At 43.7% G+C, this 21,729-nt stretch overlaps 1 protein-coding gene across 2 annotated transcripts in view; it reads left to right on the top strand.

Moving 5' to 3' along the window:
- Positions 1–2,240: 2,240 nt before the first annotated feature.
- The window catches only part of spryd3 (SPRY domain containing 3), an 82,705-nt gene continuing 63,216 nt past the window's right edge, over positions 2,241–21,729 (top strand). For both annotated transcript variants that reach the window (XM_039010560.1, XM_039010559.1), the window contains exons 1-2: positions 2,241–2,345; positions 5,793–6,012. In XM_039010560.1, the coding sequence (XP_038866488.1) occupies positions 5,894–6,012 (119 nt within the window). In that variant the 5' untranslated portion in view covers positions 2,241–2,345; positions 5,793–5,893. The remainder of the gene's footprint in view (positions 2,346–5,792; positions 6,013–21,729) is intronic.

Here is a 21,729-nt window from a genome sequence, read left to right as displayed (position 1 = left end):
AACTGATAAATCAATGAAAACTACAACCACTGATCCAATTGCAGATAATTAAATAGATATTGAACTGTCCATGTACAGAAGAAAGGTGAAAGTTAAAATAACCAAAAAAAATACCTTATTTTACCACCTAAGTACAATGTAATCATGATCGACACAGATGTGTGCCAAATGTTAGTTAAGAAAGGCTTCCAGAAGTAGAAGTGTTTTAATGTAAACTGATTGCCATGAAAAACACAATGTTTCAGAAACTGGCGTATCATGTACCACTTTGTGTAATACATGTGCATAACTATAACCCATTGGAGTTTGCTGGATCTTTTCCAGATCAAACAATGTTGGATGAATTGGTATCGTTCCACTAGGGGGATTATCCCGCCTCCTGCCAAACTATAGTGAACGTGAATTGAGACCAGGGATGACAGATCTTGATAATGGCAGGACTGGGTATTTAACACATTATAACCGTTTCATAGAATGTAGTTTAGTGAAGTTTCAGAAAAAGTTGTCTTTATTTCTCAGCAGTCTTTTTACAAACTCAAGACTATGTGTGGACTAAATCATATAAAGAAGTTATTCAGTCTTGAGGGGACAGTAGATGGTAGATTCTGATTTTCTTGCCCATGCTGCCGTTGTTTGTATTGGAAGAGGCATCCACTGGATAATTAAGGAGGACTTGCTTTAGCTGGAATGTACATACTGACTGTAAGAGGGAAAGGCTGTGCCAGGCATGCAGCTACTAATAATGCAATCCATCTATGCACTCAACCGTTCAAGATTTGCTTCACGGGCGCCATCTTCCAGAGATCACTCACTCTCACCCATCCTGAGCCTCAAACCTCTTCATACCACTTACAGTTCCATTGCATGTAGTAAAAAATATGATCTATGTGTTTTTAGAGTTGTGATTACAGTAGGCATAGAATAACAATAGATATGGGGCTATAATGTAGATTACAGTTAATTTGATAAGCCAGCCTTAGCTGGAGGATCATAGAGCAGAGATTTAGATTGACCCATTAGAATTAGAATGACTCTAATGAATCAATAGAATTACAATGGCTAATTCTATTTCTAAGTGTTAGAGCCCCATAGGTTAGAAATCCACTCTTATCTAGGCCATCTATCTCATAGTGTTGGGTGCTATAGTTTGTCTGAGGTCACTACCATGAAGGAGGTTCCTGTAAGGACAATAAACTGTTGTCATGAGGCAACATCAACACAACGATATCAAAAGACAAATTAGCATTTCAGAGAGCATTAAACAGGAATTAAAAAGATGTTGATCTAACAACATTGAAATTGTAATGGCAAAGCACCACTAAAATAAGGGCACATATATAGATGATTGGCTCTTGACCAACCTGCTGGACCACCTGCTGTATCTTTGGGCAAAATTCTATCTAGAACACAGCGGCAGGTCACTACTTCCCAAAGCTCCGGAACCCATAGATATTCTGAAACACACAAACTAGACTATATCGCAATAGTTCCGGAACCCCACTTGGTGAAAACCTTCTTGGTTTTCAGCCGCCTGGTGTTATTATTAGGAATGATTAATCTTGGCACTAAGAACAGAAATCACCTGCCGTCTTGTGTTCCCATCAATGCTAGCTACAGCAGCTACAGCCCTAGCTAGTCTGTTTCCACATGTTCGGTCAGGAGAACGTTCCAAGAGACACGCCAGACCAATGGGGGCTCTTTTTTTCCACACTCCCTGGATTACTCATTTTTCCTCCCACCTTCTACCCCCACCTCTCTCAGGTCTCTATTGAGTCAGATGTAGGCTACTCCTATTATAGGCTACTCCTATTATTTCCTCCTCTCCTCTTCTCACAAAATATAGACTACAATGACTGCTTGCCCTCCACACCTTTTAACCACCTTATGCTACAGTATCTGGGAAACTCCATTTGTGTCCAATACCTATGGTAGCAAACAGTTTTCCCATAGGGTAAAGCAAGGGCACAAGTTGTCACTAGCTCAGATAGTGACATACTTGACATACTGTGTCCAGGACAATTCATATTGTGGGAAAAACTATTTACAATATCTCATTGGTTCCTTTTATCAGGGAGCACCACTGCCTCTGGAAACACGTCTCTGTACACAGACAGACCTATTCGATATCACAAAATATGATTTTATGATTCTGATATGGAATTGGTTTCACAGCTTGTCAGTCTTTCTCATGGCTAGCTTTGATTGGCTCACTGAAGTTACCGGTGTCTGATGTCAGTTGGAAGCGCCATACATTTACAAAGTTTTTCTACTGTAACGTTTTGGAGTCTTACCAAATGAACACAAGTGCCTTTGAATTAATTATTTAAACACATACTGGACAAATGGTAAGCAATTCACAAGAATAGTGGTATGCTGTGTAGCCACGGCTCTAGCAAGTGAATTCACAAGCTAGTAACGTTATTAGCTAGGGAATCTATTTGTCCGATGTGAGCTAGCTAGCTAGTATGCTACGTAGGTAACGTTAGCTACTGAAGCGTTGCTCAAATTGTTTTGCCAATACCGGTAACGTTAGGCGCCACTAGCTAAATAGCTTAGGTTAAATTGATATACACATCTATGGGGTTAGTGTTCCCACACAGCCATATCTCCATGTTGCGCTTGTTTACGGAAAACATGAGGCGACCACCTATGCTAATTAGCTATCTAGTAGGCTCCAAACACCCGTGTGCAAGTTTGACTTGGGAAGTTTAGTTTCGTTGGATGGAGGCACCCATAGCTGTATGGACCTGTGCAAAACTACTAGAGTAAGTGCCTATTTTATTTAAAGGATTCTTTCTCGCTGATGAAAGATAAGGGCCATATGTTTCGAAAGCCATATCGCAAGGGATGATTATTGACGTTCCTAAAAGTTGAACAAAGCGTCGAGATTGTAGTTCACATGAGCTTGTCGTGGGCGACGCTAATGCCTGAAAACTAGGGAGAAGGCAGAATGCTTGCTAGAGTATTCAATAGCTAAGGGTTTCCCAAACTCGGTGCGAATTATACCATGACATTCTCTATAGAGTGCACGCGCTTAGCATGAACACAAGTCATTATATTTTATTCTGATTGTCAAACAAACCATTTTAAAGAAGTGCATGTTAGTCCACTCCAAAATAATTACAGCATCCAAACTGCATGTAGCCTATACTCGCGCCATTTGATGAATGGAAATAGACATCTGTTACAAAACACAGTGTGCCTAATGTCATTCAGTGATTGCCATTGATTAGGCCTACATTAAATGATGCGTATTGTATGACAAATGTACATTTTTTGTAGCCTGAAAAGTCGGGAGAATGAAATGGGGCTGAAACTGTACCAGGAAAACAGGATGGACACCCTAACACATATATGGTCAATTTAGTAGGCTAGTAGTCTACAATGTGTATTACCATGAACTTCTAATAGGCCTACCGTTAGCCAGTGATCTAGTGTTAAAACAAGTGGTGGGTAAACTCTGATTGCTGGTCACAGTAAAAAAATAAAAAGTAACACTCCCTATAGTTAAATGCATTTATCAGACAAAGGTGTGTCAACATAATTTACTTGAGTTTACCCTCCACCATGCTTAAAAAAAAAATATATATATATATATTTCACCTTTATTTAGCCAGGTAGGCCAGTTGAGAACAAGTTCTCATTTACAACTGCGACCTGGCCAAGATAAAGCAAAGCAGTGCGACAAAAACAACACAGAGTTACACATGGGATAAACAAATGTACAGTCAATAACACAATAGAAAAAGCTGTATACAGTGTGTGCAAATGAAGTAAGGAGGTAAGGCAATAAATAGGCCAATAGTGGCGAAGTAATTACAATTTAGCAATTTACACTGGAGTGATATATGTGCAGATGAGGATGTGCAAGTAGAAATACTGGTGCAAAGGAGCAGAAAAACAAATATGGGGATGAGGTAGGTAGTTGGTTGGATGGGCTGTGTACAGCTGCAGCGCTGACGCTTAAAGTTAGTGAGGGAGATATATATGTCTCCAACTTCAGCTATTTATGCAATTCGTTCCAGTCATTGGCAGCAGAGAACTGGAAGGAAAGGAGGCCAAAGGAGGTGTTGGCTTTGGGGGTGGCCAGTGAGATATACCTGTTGGAGCGTGTGCTACGGGTGGGTGTTGCTATGGTGACCAGTGAGCTAAGATAAGGTGGAGCTATACCTAGCAAAGACTTATAGATGACCTGGAGCCAGTGGTTTTGGCGACGAATATGCAGCGAGGACCAGCCAACGAGAGCATACAGGTCGCAGTGGTGGGTAGTATATGGGGCTTTGGTGACAAAACGGATGGCACTGTGATAGACTGCATCTAATTTGCTGAGTAGAGTGTTGGAGGCTAATTTGTAAATGACATCGCCGAAATGAAGGATCGGTAGGATAGTCAGTTTTACGAAGGTAAGTTTGGCAGCATGAGTGAAGGAGGCTTTGTTGTGAAATAGGAAGCCGATTATAGATTTAACTTTGGATTGGAGATGCTTAATATGAGTCTGGAAGGAGAGTTTACAGTCTAGCCAGAAACCTAGATATTTATAGTTGCCAACATATTCCAAATCAGAACCGTCCAGAGTAGTGATGCTCGTCGGGCGAGCGGGTGCGGGCAGCGATCGGTTGAAGAGCATGTATTTCGTTTTACTAGCATTTAAGAGCAGTTGGAGGCGATTGAAGGAGTGATAAATAGAGCTTACACCACTGCCGGTAGTCTACCCTCTCAGCCGTGGCAATTTTACACACAGAACAGGGACCCTACATTCAATATAAAACATGTTGAATCAGAACATGTTTTACACTCTAGTTCATGAGTTGCCCATAATTCATGTTAATGCTTTGTCTTCACAGATCGTGTGACACAAAACACTACCTTTCTTTTATTACATTAATAACATTTATGACAGTGTTATTTGTCAATACTAAGCATTTAACAATTTAATTAGATCATTGAACTTCAACCCTGTACGAATCATGGATCTTGTAGATCTCAGAAAATGCTCTAAGTTTTGCTGTGAAAACAGTTCTCATGGGAACACAAATCCAAAATAAGGTAAGCCTATGCCATTTCAAAATCGAATGCTTCTAACCGAACGTTAAAACCTCTTCTAACCGAAAGAGTCACTATATAGGCCTACTGTCATTAACGTATAGTCTTCTTGTTGTATGGATTGGATGCAAATTGGCATCTAGTTGTCTAGTGATATTTTTCAACCATCAGCTGATCCAGGAAAGAAAACAAATATAATAAAGCTAAATAAATGATCTACTTCTTCTTCTGGCAAGCAATGAGCGCTCTAAACAGCTGACTGACAAAAGCAAACAATGATAAATCAACAGATAAATCTAATGCATTGGAATAAAGGCAACAACAAAAAAAATCAAGGACGCATGGCAAACAAATGGAAAAAATGAAGATGTACAAATTAAAATCTATACATAAAGCAGCTCAGCTGAGGCCGAAATTCAGCCCTACTAAGCGGACAGCGCCGTCACATAGAAATAAATGGTTTAAACCATGACAGAGAGGTGGGGGTGATCACATTTATTTTCATAATTACCACTGTACAACATATTTACCACTACATTGTAAACAAATAGGAGAATGGTTAAATTAGCATTATTTAGAGACACCCCAAAGTTTGACTTTTGTTGCGTTTAGGGGAGCTAACGTCTCATTCAGGGGATCTGAGCCCCTCCTGGCTACCCTGTAATTTGCACCTTGCTCACCTAGGTTTCTACCAATTAGCTTCCAAGTAGAGAATTTGACTCACCCTGTCACCCCTCCCTCAAATACAGGGGTAACCAACCCGTCTTCTGGAAAGCTACTGAGTGTGCTGGTTTTTACGCTAGCCCTACCCGAACTCACTGGATTTAGCCAATCCTGACCTCAAGTCAAGATGGATGACATCAACCTACACTACAGGTTCCTGAACTGGCGGAGGAGGATCAGAGACGTGCGTGCTGTACGCTTTCAGGAGCGCTACAAAAGAATGCTGAAGAATGGAGACACACTCAGGTGAGCCTGTTATGAGTGGCAAGAGGGTTCCCAGCAGATCCACAAGTTTGAAATGTCATCACAACGAGATTGCAATCAATTCTGGTTGTAAACTGGTTGAAGAGTACAACTCTACCCATGCCCATGTATTAGGCTACACATTTACAGTTCCTTCAGAAAGTATTCACACCCCTTGACTTCTTCGACATTTTGTTGTGTTACAGCCTGAATTTAAAATGGATTCAATTGAGATTTTTTTCACTGGCCTACACACCAATACTCCATAATGTCCAAGTGGAATTATGTATTAATTCAAAATGAAAAGTCATAAGTATTTCAACCCCTTTGTTATGGCAAGCCTAAATAAGTTCAAATTTGCTTAACAAGTCACAAGTTGCATTGATTCATGCAACTTAGTAGTGTTTAACATTATTTTTTAATGGCTACCTCATCTCTGTACTCAACATATAAACTCACCAAAAAAAGAAACGTCCTCTCACTGTCAACTGCGTTTATTTTCAGCAAACTTAACATGTGTAAATATTTGTATGATCATAACAAGATTCAACAACTGAGACAAACTGAACAAGTTCCACAGACATGTGACTAACGGAAATTGAATAATGTGTCCCTGAACAAAGGAGGGGGGGGGGTCAAAATCAAAGTAACAGTCAGTATCTGGTGTGGACAACAGTTGCATTAAGTACTGCAGTGCATCTCCTCATGGACTGCACCAGATGTGCCAGTTCTTGCTGTGAGATGTTACCCCACTCTTCCACCAAGGCACCTGCAAGTTCCCTGACATTTCTGGGGGGAATGGCCCTAGCCCTCACACGGAACCCAAACCGGCTGCGCGCGTGCGCAGATGCAATGTATTTTGCCCCCCCACACCAAACGCGATCACGACACGCAGGTTAAAATATCAAAACAAACTCTGAACCAATGACATTAATTTGGGGACAGGTCGAAAAGCATTAAACATGTATAGCTAGTTAGCTTGCACTTGCTAGCTAATGTTAATTTGTCCTATTTAGCTAGCTTGCTGTTGCTAGCTAATTTGTCCTGGGATATAAACATTGAGTTGTTATTTTACCTGAAATGCACAAGGACCTCTACTCCGACAATTAATCCACACATAAAACGGCCAACCGAATCGTTTCTAGTCATCTCTCCTCCTTCCAGGCTTTTTCATCGTTTAAATTATATGGTGATCGTATCTAAACTGTCATTGTATTACCTAGACAACTGGCAAAACAGTTCGTCTTTCGATCACCCACGTGGGTATAACCAATGAGGAGATGGCACGTGGGTACCTGCTTCTATAAACCAATGAGGAGATGGGAGAGGCAGGACTTGCAGCGCGATCTGCGTCAGAAATAGGAATGAGTTCTATTTTAGCCCTTGGCGTCGTAGACGCTCGCGAGCAGTGTGGGTGCAATAATTGAATAACATGGATTTCTAAATTTATTTTGCGACGCTCGCGCACGCGACGTGTCCGGTCTGGTCAGCATGTCACCCTCCGATCCAACAGGTCCCAGACATGCTCAATGGGATTGAGATCCGGGCTCTTTGCTGGCCATGGCAGAACACTGACATTCCTGTCTTGCAGGAAATCACACACAGAACAACCAGTATGGCTGGTGGCATTGTCATGCTGGAGGGTCATGTCAGGATGAGCCTGCAGGAAGGGTACCACATGAGGGAGGAGGATGTCTTCCCTGTAACGCACAGATGTCTCAAGTTTTGAGGGAGCCTGCAATTGGCATGCTGACTGCAGGAATGTCCACTAGAACTGTTGCCAGAGAATTGAATGTTCATTTCTCTACCATAAGCTGCCTCCAAATTTGGCAGTACGTTCAACCGGCCCCACAACCGCAGACCACGAGTATGGTGTCTTATGCATATTTTATTTTTATTTTTTTTAACCTTTATTTAACTAGGCAAATTCTTATTTTCAATGACGGCCTCTGAACAGTGGGTTAACTGCCTTGTTCAAGGGCAGAACGACAGATTTTTACCTTGTCAGCTTGGGGATTCGATCTTGCAACCCTTCGGTTACTAGTCCAACTACTAGGCTACCTGCCGCCACGCATTGACAGTGGCAGTGGTGTGTGTGTGGGGGGGGCAAATAGTCTGGGGAGCCATTTGACTAGATGTTCAGGAGTCTTATGGCTTGGGGGTAGAAGCTGTTTAGAAGCCTCTTGGATCTAGACTTGGCGCTCCGGTATCGCTTCCCATGTGGTAGCAGAGAGAACAGTCTATGACTAGGGTGGCTGGAGTCTTTGTCAATTTTTTCAGGCCTTCCTCTGACACTGCCTGGTATAGAGGTCCTGGATGGCAGGAAGCTTGGCCCTGGTGATTTACTGGGCCGCTCGCACTCCCCGCTGTAGTGCCTTGCGGTCGGAGGCCGAGCAGTTGCCATACCAGGCAGTGATGCAACTAGTCAGGATGCTCTCGATGGTGCAGCTGTAGAACCTTTTGAGGATCTGAGGACCCATGCCAAATCTTTTCAGTCTCCTGAGGGGAATAGGCTTTGTCGTGTCCTATTCACGACTGTCTTAGTGTGTTTCAGGAGCGGGACAAGACACCCTCTTTTTGACTGATGACTGATATAAGGGCATATATGTGAGGCCTATCTGGCTTATATTATGATGATGGTCATAGTGTATTTTCTTAGTCCAAGTGAAGTGACACAGGATGGTCATAATGCTTCATGACAGTGTCATGAAGTGTATTTTCTTCAAGTTATTTAAAATATGATTAAGGAAAAAAACAAGCAAAAGGAAACTTATTGGCAGGGGAAAAAACTGAATTTTAATGAATGTGGTTGTTGACACTCTTATATAGGTGTCATAACCAGCCACATAAAAGAATGCAATGTACGTCACAACAGGTGTAAATATATGCAGGGTTGGCACAAGGTGCTTAAAATATTTGAATTTGACACTCTGAAATTCAAGTACTCGAATACCTTGAAAATCTGATGTTTTGGCAAGTTGGTATTTAAAAAGTACAGATAAATGATCAAATATGTTAATATGAAAAAGATTAGAAAAATGTATTGGTCTTGCAAATTAATTTCCAGGCAGACTACCGAATTTTATTTCCTCATGTGTTTCGCGCACTGGTTGCCAGGCAATCCTGCTCATTCCACCCACACTGCCACTCAGCCAGGCAGGTACATAACTGACTGATTAGGCGCTGCCAAACATCACATCGATAGCTAAAATGCCGGGCAAATGTAGATTCAAGCCTGCCTGGTAGGATATTGATGTTTATGAATGGTTTTGCCAGACCCATCCAGGGATGTAGAGGGTAAACGCTGTTCATGTACCTATTTGTGAAATAGCGTTTACTCACCTTTTTTTATTGAGTTAATTATCGTTTACCCGCATATTATTGCGTTCCCAGCGTTGATCAATACTCAAAGGCTTCTTGATATGAGTTCTAATTGCGCTTACATTTGCGAACAAGTGGAATCATGAATGATTCATGTGTGCTCGTTATGTCCTCCTGCTCCCCCACCTTTGCCTTGTTAGCGGCACATTCACTCTCCACTCTGTCCAACGGGAAACTCAGCCCAGACCTACAGTGGCAGAGACGCCGCTCACAGTGGGATTTTTTTTAAACACCCCTTGACTCCTGCCACCAAACAAAAAAAACCTGGCTTTCGAAGACTTAGTGTACAACTGGTAAATAGTCACTGATATTTCAGTCAGATGTCTAGTTAACTAGCTAGGTAGCTCAAGGGCTCTGGCTGATAGCCAGGTAGCTAGCTATAACTATCTGGTTAGACGGATTAAGTTAGAAGCTAACGTTGAACGGAGCCTGATCTCAACAGGAGCAGTCGACAGAAATGAAGCTAGCTATAATCAAAACATGGACTACTGTAAGTTCTCATAACAAAATACTTTTTCCTTTACAGTGAGTAGTGAGACAGAGTGGTGAGTGAAGGCCAAATCAAATGAACCGCGAATGAGCATTGCTTTGGAGAGACAGAGAAATTTACTTGCTTTCTAGTTTGAAGAACATGACACTTTTGATGACGTTGACGCTCGCGGCACGTCTGTGTTCTGTACTTTACTACCGTGCATTCTAATTCCAGCGTGTACACGCTTGTTCGCGTTCCGTTTGGCCTTCAGGCTTCAATAAAGGAGATACACAGAGAGTGGAAACATTGAAGCAAGCAGGGAGAGAGGTTAGTAGTACAGTTGTTCCCGAACTTGGGGTCTGGAACCCATGTGGGGTCCCCTAAAATGTAAATGAGAGAATCTTTAATTGTATCAAACACATTAATAACTTGTTTCTCTTCAAATTGTTATAGAATACAGCAAATATTAGTGCTGGAAAAAGTACTTAAGGCCTTGAATTTGACTTGCCACTGTCTGTACGATCCATGTATATGGGTCATAGTGTTATTACCATATTATGACAGGTTATGTATGACAAGTTATGTCAGCTGTTATGACATGGTTTTGACCGTACTGGGTGTCAAGTATAGTGTTACCGTAGTTTCAGTGTCCCTTCTGTTCATATTAATTAATGTCATGAGGTCTGTTATGATACACAGTGATTGAAATCATTGAAAACATTTTAGGGGATACTCGGTACACCACTAACTAATTTCTAGCACATGATCTGAACATTTGACTCACCCGCCCCAAAAACAATGAACGTCCTACTGACCGAAGCATAGTAATATTGATGTAGTCATGCTCTGGTATTTGAACAAAACAAGATGACAGCAACAGAGTTGGCAAGAGCACAAACTGAGCTGGGACCACCTGGCCCATAATGCAGTTCATCAAAGTGTTAGGCTAATGCATCATTTTACTGTCTCGGCAAAAAAACGGGTTCCTCCCCAAGCTGTGCGACATAGTCTGGGGATGAGGTTGGGCCTACCATGTATGTCACTGATGGAAACTGTCTCATGACGAGGTAGACGGCCAAGTTGTCGTATTCATGTGCTCAATTCTTATGCTTTGCTATTTTTTTTTTTTACAAAACACTGAAAAGGTACAGTTCTGTAAATCAATATGCCAACTCAGTAAAAACAGGGTTGTCCTATGAAAAGATGGTACAGATAGGCTATACGGGGCAATTCTGACTCGAGTTCAGCGTGCGTAAATGAAATGTGATTCCCTTTCTATGCACTTTTCTCTACTCGTATTCAGACCTTGAACTTAAGCATGAGAATAGCATGCTATTCACCTGCTATTCGTTTGGGGGTGAAGATAAAGGTGTGGCGGTGGTGTGTCTACAGATACACCGTGTTCTGACCTTGACTTAATTCCCTCATAATTCCACCACCTTTATGCGAGAGGAAACCATAAGGTCCTAGCGAACGTACCGGTTCCCAGTGGAAAAAGCAGCCCCTTTATTTTTTTCCAACTGTTCATCTCGGTAAGGGGGTGGGCTCTAGAACATCCGATCAGCCAATCAGGGCTGTATATCTAAATCTCTTCAAATTAGTTTCCTACAGCCAATATGATCAGACTGAGCATTTCAAGGGCCAAAGGAGGCTCAGGGAAATAAATGATAAAACATATATTTTGGAGTTATTTTCATTAGTCCTTTACGCTCGTATACATATACGGGTTGAAAATTGCAGATTTGGGCACTGATAAACAAGATGACAAATATGGGATTTCATGGCGCCTAGAGACTGCCTTGGTAGTCTATTCCTGCAAAATTATCCATAATTATTAGTTTTAAGAGTTTTTTTTTTAATGCACATTGTTTTTATCAACCTTTTAGTTTTATTTGATAGCTTATCAAGTATAGAACACAGGAATCAAGTAAAACAGTTTTTTTTTAATCATCAATGTTATATTAGTTAACATATTTAGCTACTTCTCCAACCTTTTCAATCAACTAGCAAATAGTTTAGATTCAAATACCAGCCTAGCTAGATCTTCCTAGATCCTCAACTACCATCTACTGGACCAAAATATTCAGAAATGGCAGCAACCTTCATTCACTACACACAGAAGGATTCCTCCTGAAGTTTTGCACAGATTAAAACATCCCTGTGTAAGGAGTTTAAGAACAGCCTCTTTCAATACAGGCTCTTATGGGAAAACATGCAGACGACTAGGTGGTAGGAGACTAATTAACAAACTAAAGTATATTGTGCACATTCATATTGAGAGCAATACAGCACCGGAGTTGGATGGTAATGGACAGCCATTTCTGCAGGCTGACCCTCAGGCAAATGACGTCACCCACTCCAAGTCTATACAGTCCATACAGAGCGCAGTTGATCAACCAACATGTAATGAAACTGTTTCCAGTGTTTTGCACTCTACTATGTCTAGTCTTTAACAAACAATTCTCCTCTTTTGTATGAGTTCATCTTAGACAATGAATTTTACATGACCTGCTTCACTGACGCAAGAGGAGGACTTTTACCAACTAAATGAGGCAGCTCTGCCTGGATATAAATACATTGAAAAGGCACACAAGGCCTCCATCAGACGTAATGGAGGCCTTGCTGTTTTATACAGAGACTGCTTTATTTTAAACCTATTGACTGTTGCTGATTTTCAGTCTTTTGGGTGCCTTGCTTTTTAAATTTAAACAACCAAATCCTCTCCCTGTTATCCTTGTTAACCCTCCCCCCAAGACAAGCACCTCTTTTATGCCTAAGTTTTCTGAAATATTAACCTCTGTATGAACCACCTTCTCCAGTGTGATTTTGGGTGACTTTAACATCCATATTGACTCACCAAAGGGATGTATTGCTGCTGATTTCCTCAACTTGCTGGACTGTCTAAACCTTTTGCAACATATTAATGTTACCAAACACAACCGTGGACACACATTACATTTACATTTACATTTAAGTCATTTAGCAGACGCTCTTATCCAGAGCGACTTACAAATTGGTGCATTCACCTTATGATATCCAGTGGAACAACCACTTTACAATAGTGCATCTAAATCTTTTAAGGGGGGGGGGGGGTTAGAAGGATTACTTTATCCTATCCTAGGTATTCCTTAAAGAGGTGGGGTTTCAGGTGTCTCCGGAAGGTGGTGATTGACTCGGCTGACCTGGCGTCGTGAGGGAGTTTGTTCCACCATTGGGGTGCCAGAGCAGCGAACAGTTTTGACTGGGCTGAGCGGGAACTGTACTTCCTCAGAGATAGGGAGGCGAGCAGGCCAGAGGTGGATGAACGCAGTGCCCTTGTTTGGGTGTAGGGCCTGATCAGAGCCTGAAGGTACGGAGGTGCCGTTCCCCTCACAGCTCCGTAGGCAAGCACCATGGTCTTGTAGCGGATGCGAGCTTCAACTGGAAGCCAGTGGAGAGAGCGGAGGAGCGGGGTGACGTGAGAGAACTTGGGAAGGTTGAACACCAGACGGGCTGCGGCGTTCTGGATGAGTTGTAGGGGTTTAATGGCACAGGCAGGGAGCCCAGCCAACAGCGAGTTGCAGTAATCCAGACGGGAGATGACAAGTGCCTGGATTAGGACCTGCGCCGCTTCCTGTGTGAGGCAGGGTCGTACTCTGCGAATGTTGTAGAGCATGAACCTACAGGAACGGGTCACCGCCTTGATGTTAGTTGAGAACGACAGGGTGTTGTCCAGGATCACGCCAAGGTTCTTAGCGCTCTGGGAGGAGGACACAATGGAGTTGTCAACCGTGATGGTGAGATCATGGAACGGGCAGTCCTTCCCCGGGAGGAAGAGCAGCTCCGTCTTGCCGAGGTTCAGCTTGAGGTGGTGATCCGTCATCCACACTGATATGTCTGCCAGACATGCAGAGATGCGATTCGCCACCTGGTTATCAGAAGGGGGAAAGGAGAAGATTAATTGTGTGTCGTCTGCATAGCAATGATAGGAGAGACCATGTGAGGATATGACAGAGCCAAGTGACTTGGTGTATAGCGAGAATAGGAGAGGGCCTAGAACAGAGCCCTGGGGGACACCAGTGGTGAAAGCACGTGGTGCGGAGACAGATTCTCGCCACGCCACCTGGTAGGAGCGACCTGTCAGGTAGGACGCAATCCAAGCGTGGGCCGCGCCGGAGATGCCCAACTCGGAGAGGGTGGAGAGGAGGATCTGATGGTTCACAGTATCAAAGGCAGCCGATAGGTCTAGAAGGATGGGAGCAGAGGAGAGAGAGTTAGCTTTAGCAGTGCGGAGCGCCTCCGTGACACAGAGAAGAGCAGTCTCAGTTGAATGACTAGTCTTGAAACCTGACTGATTTGGATCAAGAAGGTCATTCTGAGAGAGATAGCAGGAGAGCTGGCCAAGGACGGCACGTTCAAGAGTTTTGGAGAGAAAAGAAAGAAGGGATACTGGTCTGTAGTTGTTGACATCGGAGGGATCGAGTGTAGGTTTTTTCAGAAGGGGTGCAACTCTCGCTCTCTTGAAGACGGAAGGGACGTAGCCAGCGGTCAAGGATGAGTTGATGAGCGAGGTGAGGTAAGGGAGAAGGTCTCCGGAAATGGTCTGGAGAAGAGAGGAGGGGATAGGGTCAAGCGGGCAGGTTGTTGGGCGGCCGGCCGTCACAAGACGCGAGATTTCATCTGGAGAGAGAGGGGAGAAAGAGGTCAAAGCACAGGGTAGGGCAGTGTGAGCAGAACCAGCGGTGTCGTTTGACTTAGCAAACGAGGATCGGATGTCGTCGACCTTCTTTTCAAAATGGTTGACGAAGTCATCCGCAGAGAGGGAGGAGGGGGGGGGAGGGGGAGGAGGATTCAGGAGGGAGGAGAAGGTGGCAAAGAGCTTCCTAGGGTTAGAGGCAGATGCTTGGAATTTAGAGTGGTAGAAAGTGGCTTTAGCAGCAGAGACAGAAGAGGAAAATGTAGAGAGGAGGGAGTGAAAGGATGCCAGGTCCGCAGGGAGGCGAGTTTTCCTCCATTTCCGCTCGGCTGCCCGGAGCCCTGTTCTGTGAGCTCGCAATGAGTCATCGAGCCACGGAGCAGGAGGGGAGGACCGAGCCGGCCTGGAGGATAGGGGACATAGAGAGTCAAAGGATGCAGAAAGGGAGGAGAGGAGGGTTGAGGAGGCAGAATCAGGAGATAGGTTGGAGAAGGTTTGAGCAGAGGGAAGAGATGATAGGATGGAAGAGGAGAGAGTAGCGGGGGAGAGAGAGCGAAGGTTGGGACGGCGCGATACCATCCGAGTAGGGGCAGTGTGGGAAGTGTTGGATGAGAGCGAGAGGGAAAAGGATACAAGGTAGTGGTCGGAGACTTGGAGGGGAGTTGCAATGAGATTAGTGGAAGAACAGCATCTAGTAAAGATGAGGTCAAGCGTATTGCCTGCCTTGTGAGTAGGGGGGGAAGGTGAGAGGGTGAGGTCAAAAGAGGAGAGGAGTGGAAAGAAGGAGGCAGAGAGGAATGAGTCAAAGGTAGACGTGGGGAGGTTAAAGTCACCCAGAACTGTGAGAGGTGAGCCATCCTCAGGAAAGGAACTTATCAAGGCGTCAAGCTCATTGATGAACTCTCCAAGGGAACCTGGAGGGCGATAAATGATAAGGATGTTAAGCTTGAAAGGGCTGGTAACTGTGACAGCATGGAATTCAAAGGAGGCGATAGACAGATGGGTCAGGGGAGAAAGAGAGAATGTCCACTTGGGAGAGATGAGGATCCCAGTGCCACCACCCCGCTGACCAGAAGCTCTCGGGGTGTGCGAGAACACGTGGGCAGACGAGGAGAGAGCAGTAGGAGTAGCAGTGTTATCTGTGGTAATCCATGTTTCCGTCAGTGCCAAGAAGTCGAGGGACTGGAGGGAAGCATAGGCTGAGATGAACTCTGCCTTGTTGGCCGCAGATCGGCAGTTCCAGAGGCTGCCGGAGACCTGGAACTCCACGTGGGTCGTGCGCGCTGGGGCCACCAGGTTAGAGTGGCAGCGGCCACGCGGTGTGAAGCGTTTGTATGGTCTGTGCAGAGAGGAGAGAACAGGGATAGACAGACACATAGTTGACAGGCTACAGAAGAGGCTACGCTAATGCAAAGGAGATTGGAATGACAAGTGGACTACACGTCTCGAATGTTTAGAAAGTTAAGCTTACGTTGCAAAAATCTTATTGACTAAAATGATTAAAATGATACCGTACTGCTGGCTGGTGAAGTAGGCTAGCTAGCAGTGGCTGCGTTGTTGACTTTGTTTGAAAGTGTATCCGGCTAGGTAACCTCGATAACTGGCTAGGTAACCTCGATAACCTCGATAATTACTCTAAACTACACAATTATCTTAGATACAAAGACAGCAAAGACAACTATGTAGCTAGCTAACACTACACTAATCAAATCGTTCCGTTGTAATGTTTCGGTAGAAGTTGGCTAGCTGGCTAGCTAGCAGTGTTGACTACGTTAGAAGGACGAAAATAGCTGTCTAGCTGACTTTGTTTGAAAGTGTAGCTGGCTAGGTAACCTCGATAACTGGCTAGGTAACCTCGATAACCTCGATAATTACTCTAAACTACACAATTATCTTTGATACAAAGACGGCTATGTAGCTAGCTAAGAAAAAAATTGCTAAGCAATTATTCCTGGAGATGTCCCTGCCTCTGACCTGGATGTCCTCGAACTTGGCGTATCTGACCACAAGGCTGTGACATTATCTCTGATGGCACCCACTCCGCAACACCGCCCAAATAGGACCATTAAATTCACGAAACAACGAATCCCTCTTCCTGGAACACATCCAGCCCAACTTTGAGTCTGACTGCAGTGAGCTGGCCCTCAGCGACATGGTCAACCTGTATAACAAAACTCTGAGTACTACCCTGAACATCCTTGCTCCTGAAAAAAACGCAAAGTAACCGTCCAACGCTCTTCACCCTGGTTCACTGATGAACTGTGCGGAATAAATAGTCATGGCCGTAAGCTTGAGAAGCGCTGGTGGAAGGATGGCCTCACTGTCCATCTACTGGCCTACAAAGACCACCAAACAAGCTACTCTGCTGCCCTAAAAGCAGCAGGATCACACTTCTACTGCTGCCTTCTACCATGATTGACACGAACAAAACTAACCCCAGAACCCTGTTCTCAACCATCAACCGCCTTCTTAACCCTGCAAACTCATGCCCTCCTGCAGGCTCATCTGAGCAGTGCAAGCACTTCTCAGAGTAAGGTTGACAACATTAGAACAAACATCATGGCTTCCAAGACGACCTGCACCCCACCTCCTGAGCCCCCAACGCAGTCTGCCCCTCCCCTCAGCAACATAAACTGCTGTGCAGTCAATCATCTTTAAAGTGAAGGTCACCACTTGCTCCCTTGACCCTATCCCTACATCCCTACTCCAAACCTGCTCATCTAGCCTGCTTCAGTTTGATACCACCCTCATCAACAAGTCCCTGCTGACTGGGGAGATACCATCACTCTTAAAAACCGCTGCAGTCACCCCCTTATTGAAGAAACTCAACCTTGACCATGACATTCTATCCAACTACAGGCTATCGCCTGTATAAATACCACTATCGCCAACCTCCCCGGCTTATCGCCAACCTCCCCTTCATATCAAAAGACTGGAAAAATAAGTCGCAAATCAGCTTCAATCCCGTCTGTCTTCCAATCCGCTGTACAAAGTTTTCCAGTCTCTCTTCTGGCCCTTGCACCGAAACAGCTCTGGTGCAAGTTACCAATTACCTACTGATGGCTGCAGATTCTGGATTAGCTAGCCTCCTCCTCCTCTTAGAACTGCTCTGAATTGGTTATCCTCCTACCGCTCCAATGGGAAGCAATACATCACGATTGGAGAGTCCAGATCTGAGAAGTCTTCAGTCACATGTGGTGTCCCACAGTGGTCCGTTTTGGGGCCTATTCTGTTCCTTATCTACATGTTCCCTCTCGGCCAAACATCAACGTCCACTGCTACGCTGATGACACCCAAGTATATATTAACACCAAACCGGACACCATCTCAGCCCTAGCAAAATGTAGCAGCTGCATAGATGACATCAATGCATGGATATAGAGAACTTACTCCAGCTGAACAGCAGAAAGCCTGAAGCTATGCTTATTGGGACACCCAAGCAGGTCCCCAGTGCTGCCCTACAATTGACGGCCAAGACATCCATCTGTCCTTTGTCATCTCTCCAAGGAGTCAAGATTGATTCTTCTCTGTCTTTGATGCCCATATAAAACATCTGCAAAACATAATTTTTCCGTCTGAGAAACATCGCCCAGCTCAAACAATTGCTCTCCCAGCCAGATGCAGAGAAACTTGTTCACGTCTTCAACTTCTCCTGGCTTGATTACGGCAAAACGCTCTGTTTGGTGGGCCTTCCAGCCAAATCACTTCAGAGGCTACAACTCTGCCAGAGTACTGATCAGGACCAAGAAGTCAGCCCACATCTCCCCGTCCTTGCTGAACTCCACTGGCTACCGGTCAACTATAGGGTTGACTTTAATCTTCCTAGTGTTTTTAACCTCAAATGGATTGGGTCCCACCTACATCAGGGACCACATTTCTATCAATGATAGAAAGTAGGGAGTTTCTCGAGCAACTCCCTACTTCTTCAATTCCCCAAGACATATCTCCGTACTATGGGGGACTGAGCCTTCTGCTCCCTTGCCCCTCGCCTATGGAATGTTCTCCCTGATCATCTGAGAGCCGCTCCATCAATCAGAACTTTTAACGGCCCTTAAAACACATTTCTACAGACTCTTTCCTATAGTCCTAATCTGGAAAGTCCCTTTAGGATGTATTGCTATTTCCTGCCTTGATTCTAAATGTATGATGTTTTATATTGTATATAAATTTGTATCGTTTACTATGTTGAGCTTTGAGAACACTACTGAATATATTATTATAAATGCCTAAATTGGAACGCAGTGCAGTAACATGCTATACATGATGTAGAGCTCTGGCTCTGTGCTTCACAGCGCTGTATGGGCTTTGACTGAAAGCTGTTCTGAATTTGAGCACCTCGCGCGACAGTAAGTTGCCCCCATCACTCCTGCTAATTGGGCAACTTTTGCAAATGTTTTGTTGTCTGAGTGAGGGAAATGCTGTGTAAGAGGACTATGTTTTTTGAAAGATGAGATGTTGAGGATTATAATAAATACCACTTTGATGTCATACAAGCAAGCCATACACCCGTGAGTCCAAATGGGAACTTCACATTTCCATATCATAGACAAGATGGCGCCGATAGACATGGTCACCTGGTTCCTAGCTCCTAGCTCCGAAGAAACTTTGGAGTATTTTTTAAATTTTTTATTACTGCACAGTTGGAGCTAGGAAGACAAGCATTTCGCTACACCTGCAATAACATCTGCTAAATATGTGTATGCGACCAATACATTTTTTTGTTGATTTCATAAATCAACTGTCATATACAGTGTCAATGTTTATGATCACTTTGTTTGATGTACTGCATGGGGGTTTTAAAGACTCGTGATTGTTGTTTAATTGAATGTGTTTAAGCTTTATGAAACTCTTTGCATGTAGGCCTATCTGGTAGTCTTTAATTAAAATATGGTGCTTCTATAACAGGGATGGGCAACTGCCCCCCCCCCCCAAAAAAAATATTTGTACTTTTTTTGAAACTCTGTCGTGTTCTCAACTTACTTTTGAGTTAGAGTAGTAGAATACACAAGGTGACATTCTGAAATGTGTTTTTTCTGTTTTAGTGTCAGTCACTGAAAGTCACTCAATTAGCCCATGTCAGCTATTTTTTTTTTTTTTTAGATTGGGGAGTTGGTCGAGCCAGCTATCTAAACCAGGGGTATTCAACCTATTCTTGCTCAGGGACCCCCGCCCAGAGAATCCGGTGACCCTGGGACCCCCATGTTAGCAAAACATGTTTTTGTCCACATGTCTTATCCACTGAATTATAATGGCAAGGACAAGTAATCAACATTTTTAAATTAATTGATTTGGTAGATTGATTTTCATTATTTTGACCTCCCCACATTATAATTGGATGAAGTATAAACTCTAAAAGCCTATTAACTAGAAAGTTAACTCCAAACTAGGGCCCTGACAATTTGGGGTAACGATTAATTGGCATTCAAATGGGCACAGTTATTGTCATAATTGTCATTTTTTGTTAATGTTTTGTGCTTGTAATGCCACTTTGAAAGACATACAGTGCCTTTGGAAAGTATTCAGACCCCTTGACCTTTTCCACATTTTGTTACGTTACAGCCTTATTCTAAAATTGATTAAATCATTTCCCCCCCCTCATCCATCTACACACAATACCCCATAATGACAATGCAAAACAGGTTTTTAGAAATGTTTGCTAATTTATAAAAGGACGCAACAAGCTTGGCATACCTGTAATTTGGGAGTTTCTTTCATTCTTCTCTACAGATCCTCTCAAGCTCTATCAGGTTGGATGTGGAGTGTTGCTGCACAGCTATTTTGAGGTCTCTCCAGAGATGTTCGATGGGGTTCAAGTCCGGGGTCAAGCTGGGCCACTCAAGGAAATTCAGAGACTTGCCCTGAAGAGACTCCTGCATTGTCATGGCTATGTGCTTAGGTTTGTTATCCTGTTGGAAGGTGGACCTTGGACCCAGTCTGAGGTCCTGAGCACTCTGGAGCAGGTTTTCATCAAGGATTTATCTGTACTTTGCTCCATTCATCTTTTCCTCGATCCTGACTAGTCTCCCAGTCCCTGCCTCTGAAAAACGTCCCCACTGCATGATGCTGTCACCACCATGCTTCACCTTAGGGATGGTGCCAGTTTTCTTCCAAACGTAACGCTTGGCATTCAGGCCAAAGAGTTCAATCTTGGTTTCATCAGACAAGATAATATAATTTATCATGGTCTAAGAGTCTTTACGTGCCTTTTGGCAAACTCCAAGTGGGCTGTCATGTGCCTTTTACTGAGGAGTGGCTGCCGTCTGGCCACTAACATAAAGGCCTGATTTGGTGCTGCGGAGATGGTTGTCCGTATGGAAGTTTCTCCCATCTCCACAGAGGAACTCTGGAGTTCTGTCAGAGTGACCACTGGGTTCTTGGTCACCTCCCTGACCAAGACCCTTCTCCCCGATTGCTCAGTTTGCCTGGGCGGCCAGCCCTAGGAAGAGTCTTATGGTGGTTCCAATCTTCTTCCTTTTAAGGAGGATGGAGGCCACTGTGTTCTTGGAGACCTTCAATGCTGCAGAAATGTTTTGGTTCCCTTCCCTAGATCTGTGCCTCGACACAATCCTGTCTCGGAGCTCTACGGACAATTCCTTCGACATCATGGCTTGGTTTTTGCTCTGACATGCACTGTCAATTGTGGGACCTTTATATAGAACGGGTGTGTTCCTTTCCAAATCATGTCCAATCAATTGAATTTAGCACAGGTGGACTCCAATCAAGTTGTACAAACGTCTTTACCACAGGATAAACAACATATAAACAACATTTACCACAGGTGGCCTGAGCTGAATTTCGAGTCCCATAGCAAAGGGTCTGAATACTTATGTATATTCAATACATACGCAATGATTTCTAAAAAACCTGTTTCCGCTTTGTCGTTATTGGGTATTGTGTGTAGATTGCTGGGGAGATATATATATTAATCCATTTTAGAATAAGGCTGTAACGTAACTGGAAAAAGGGAAGGGATCTGAATAGTTTCCGAAGGCACTGTACCTAATGAATACAACTACGACATACAGTACTTAATACAACACAGCTTTGGTGACACCTCTGTCTCAAAAAATAATGCTTTTGATCGCTTAGAAATGTTGGAAATTAAGCTTCTCCCAAACGTTCCGTTCTGCTTGTAAAATAATGTGAAAATGGAAAAACTGCTATTGGGTAACTATAGCTACTTGAATATAAC

This window comes from Salvelinus namaycush, chromosome 16 (assembly GCF_016432855.1).
Source record: "Salvelinus namaycush isolate Seneca chromosome 16, SaNama_1.0, whole genome shotgun sequence".
NCBI lineage: Eukaryota > Metazoa > Chordata > Actinopteri > Salmoniformes > Salmonidae > Salvelinus > Salvelinus namaycush.
This window is presented reverse-complemented; position numbering and strand designations above follow the sequence as displayed.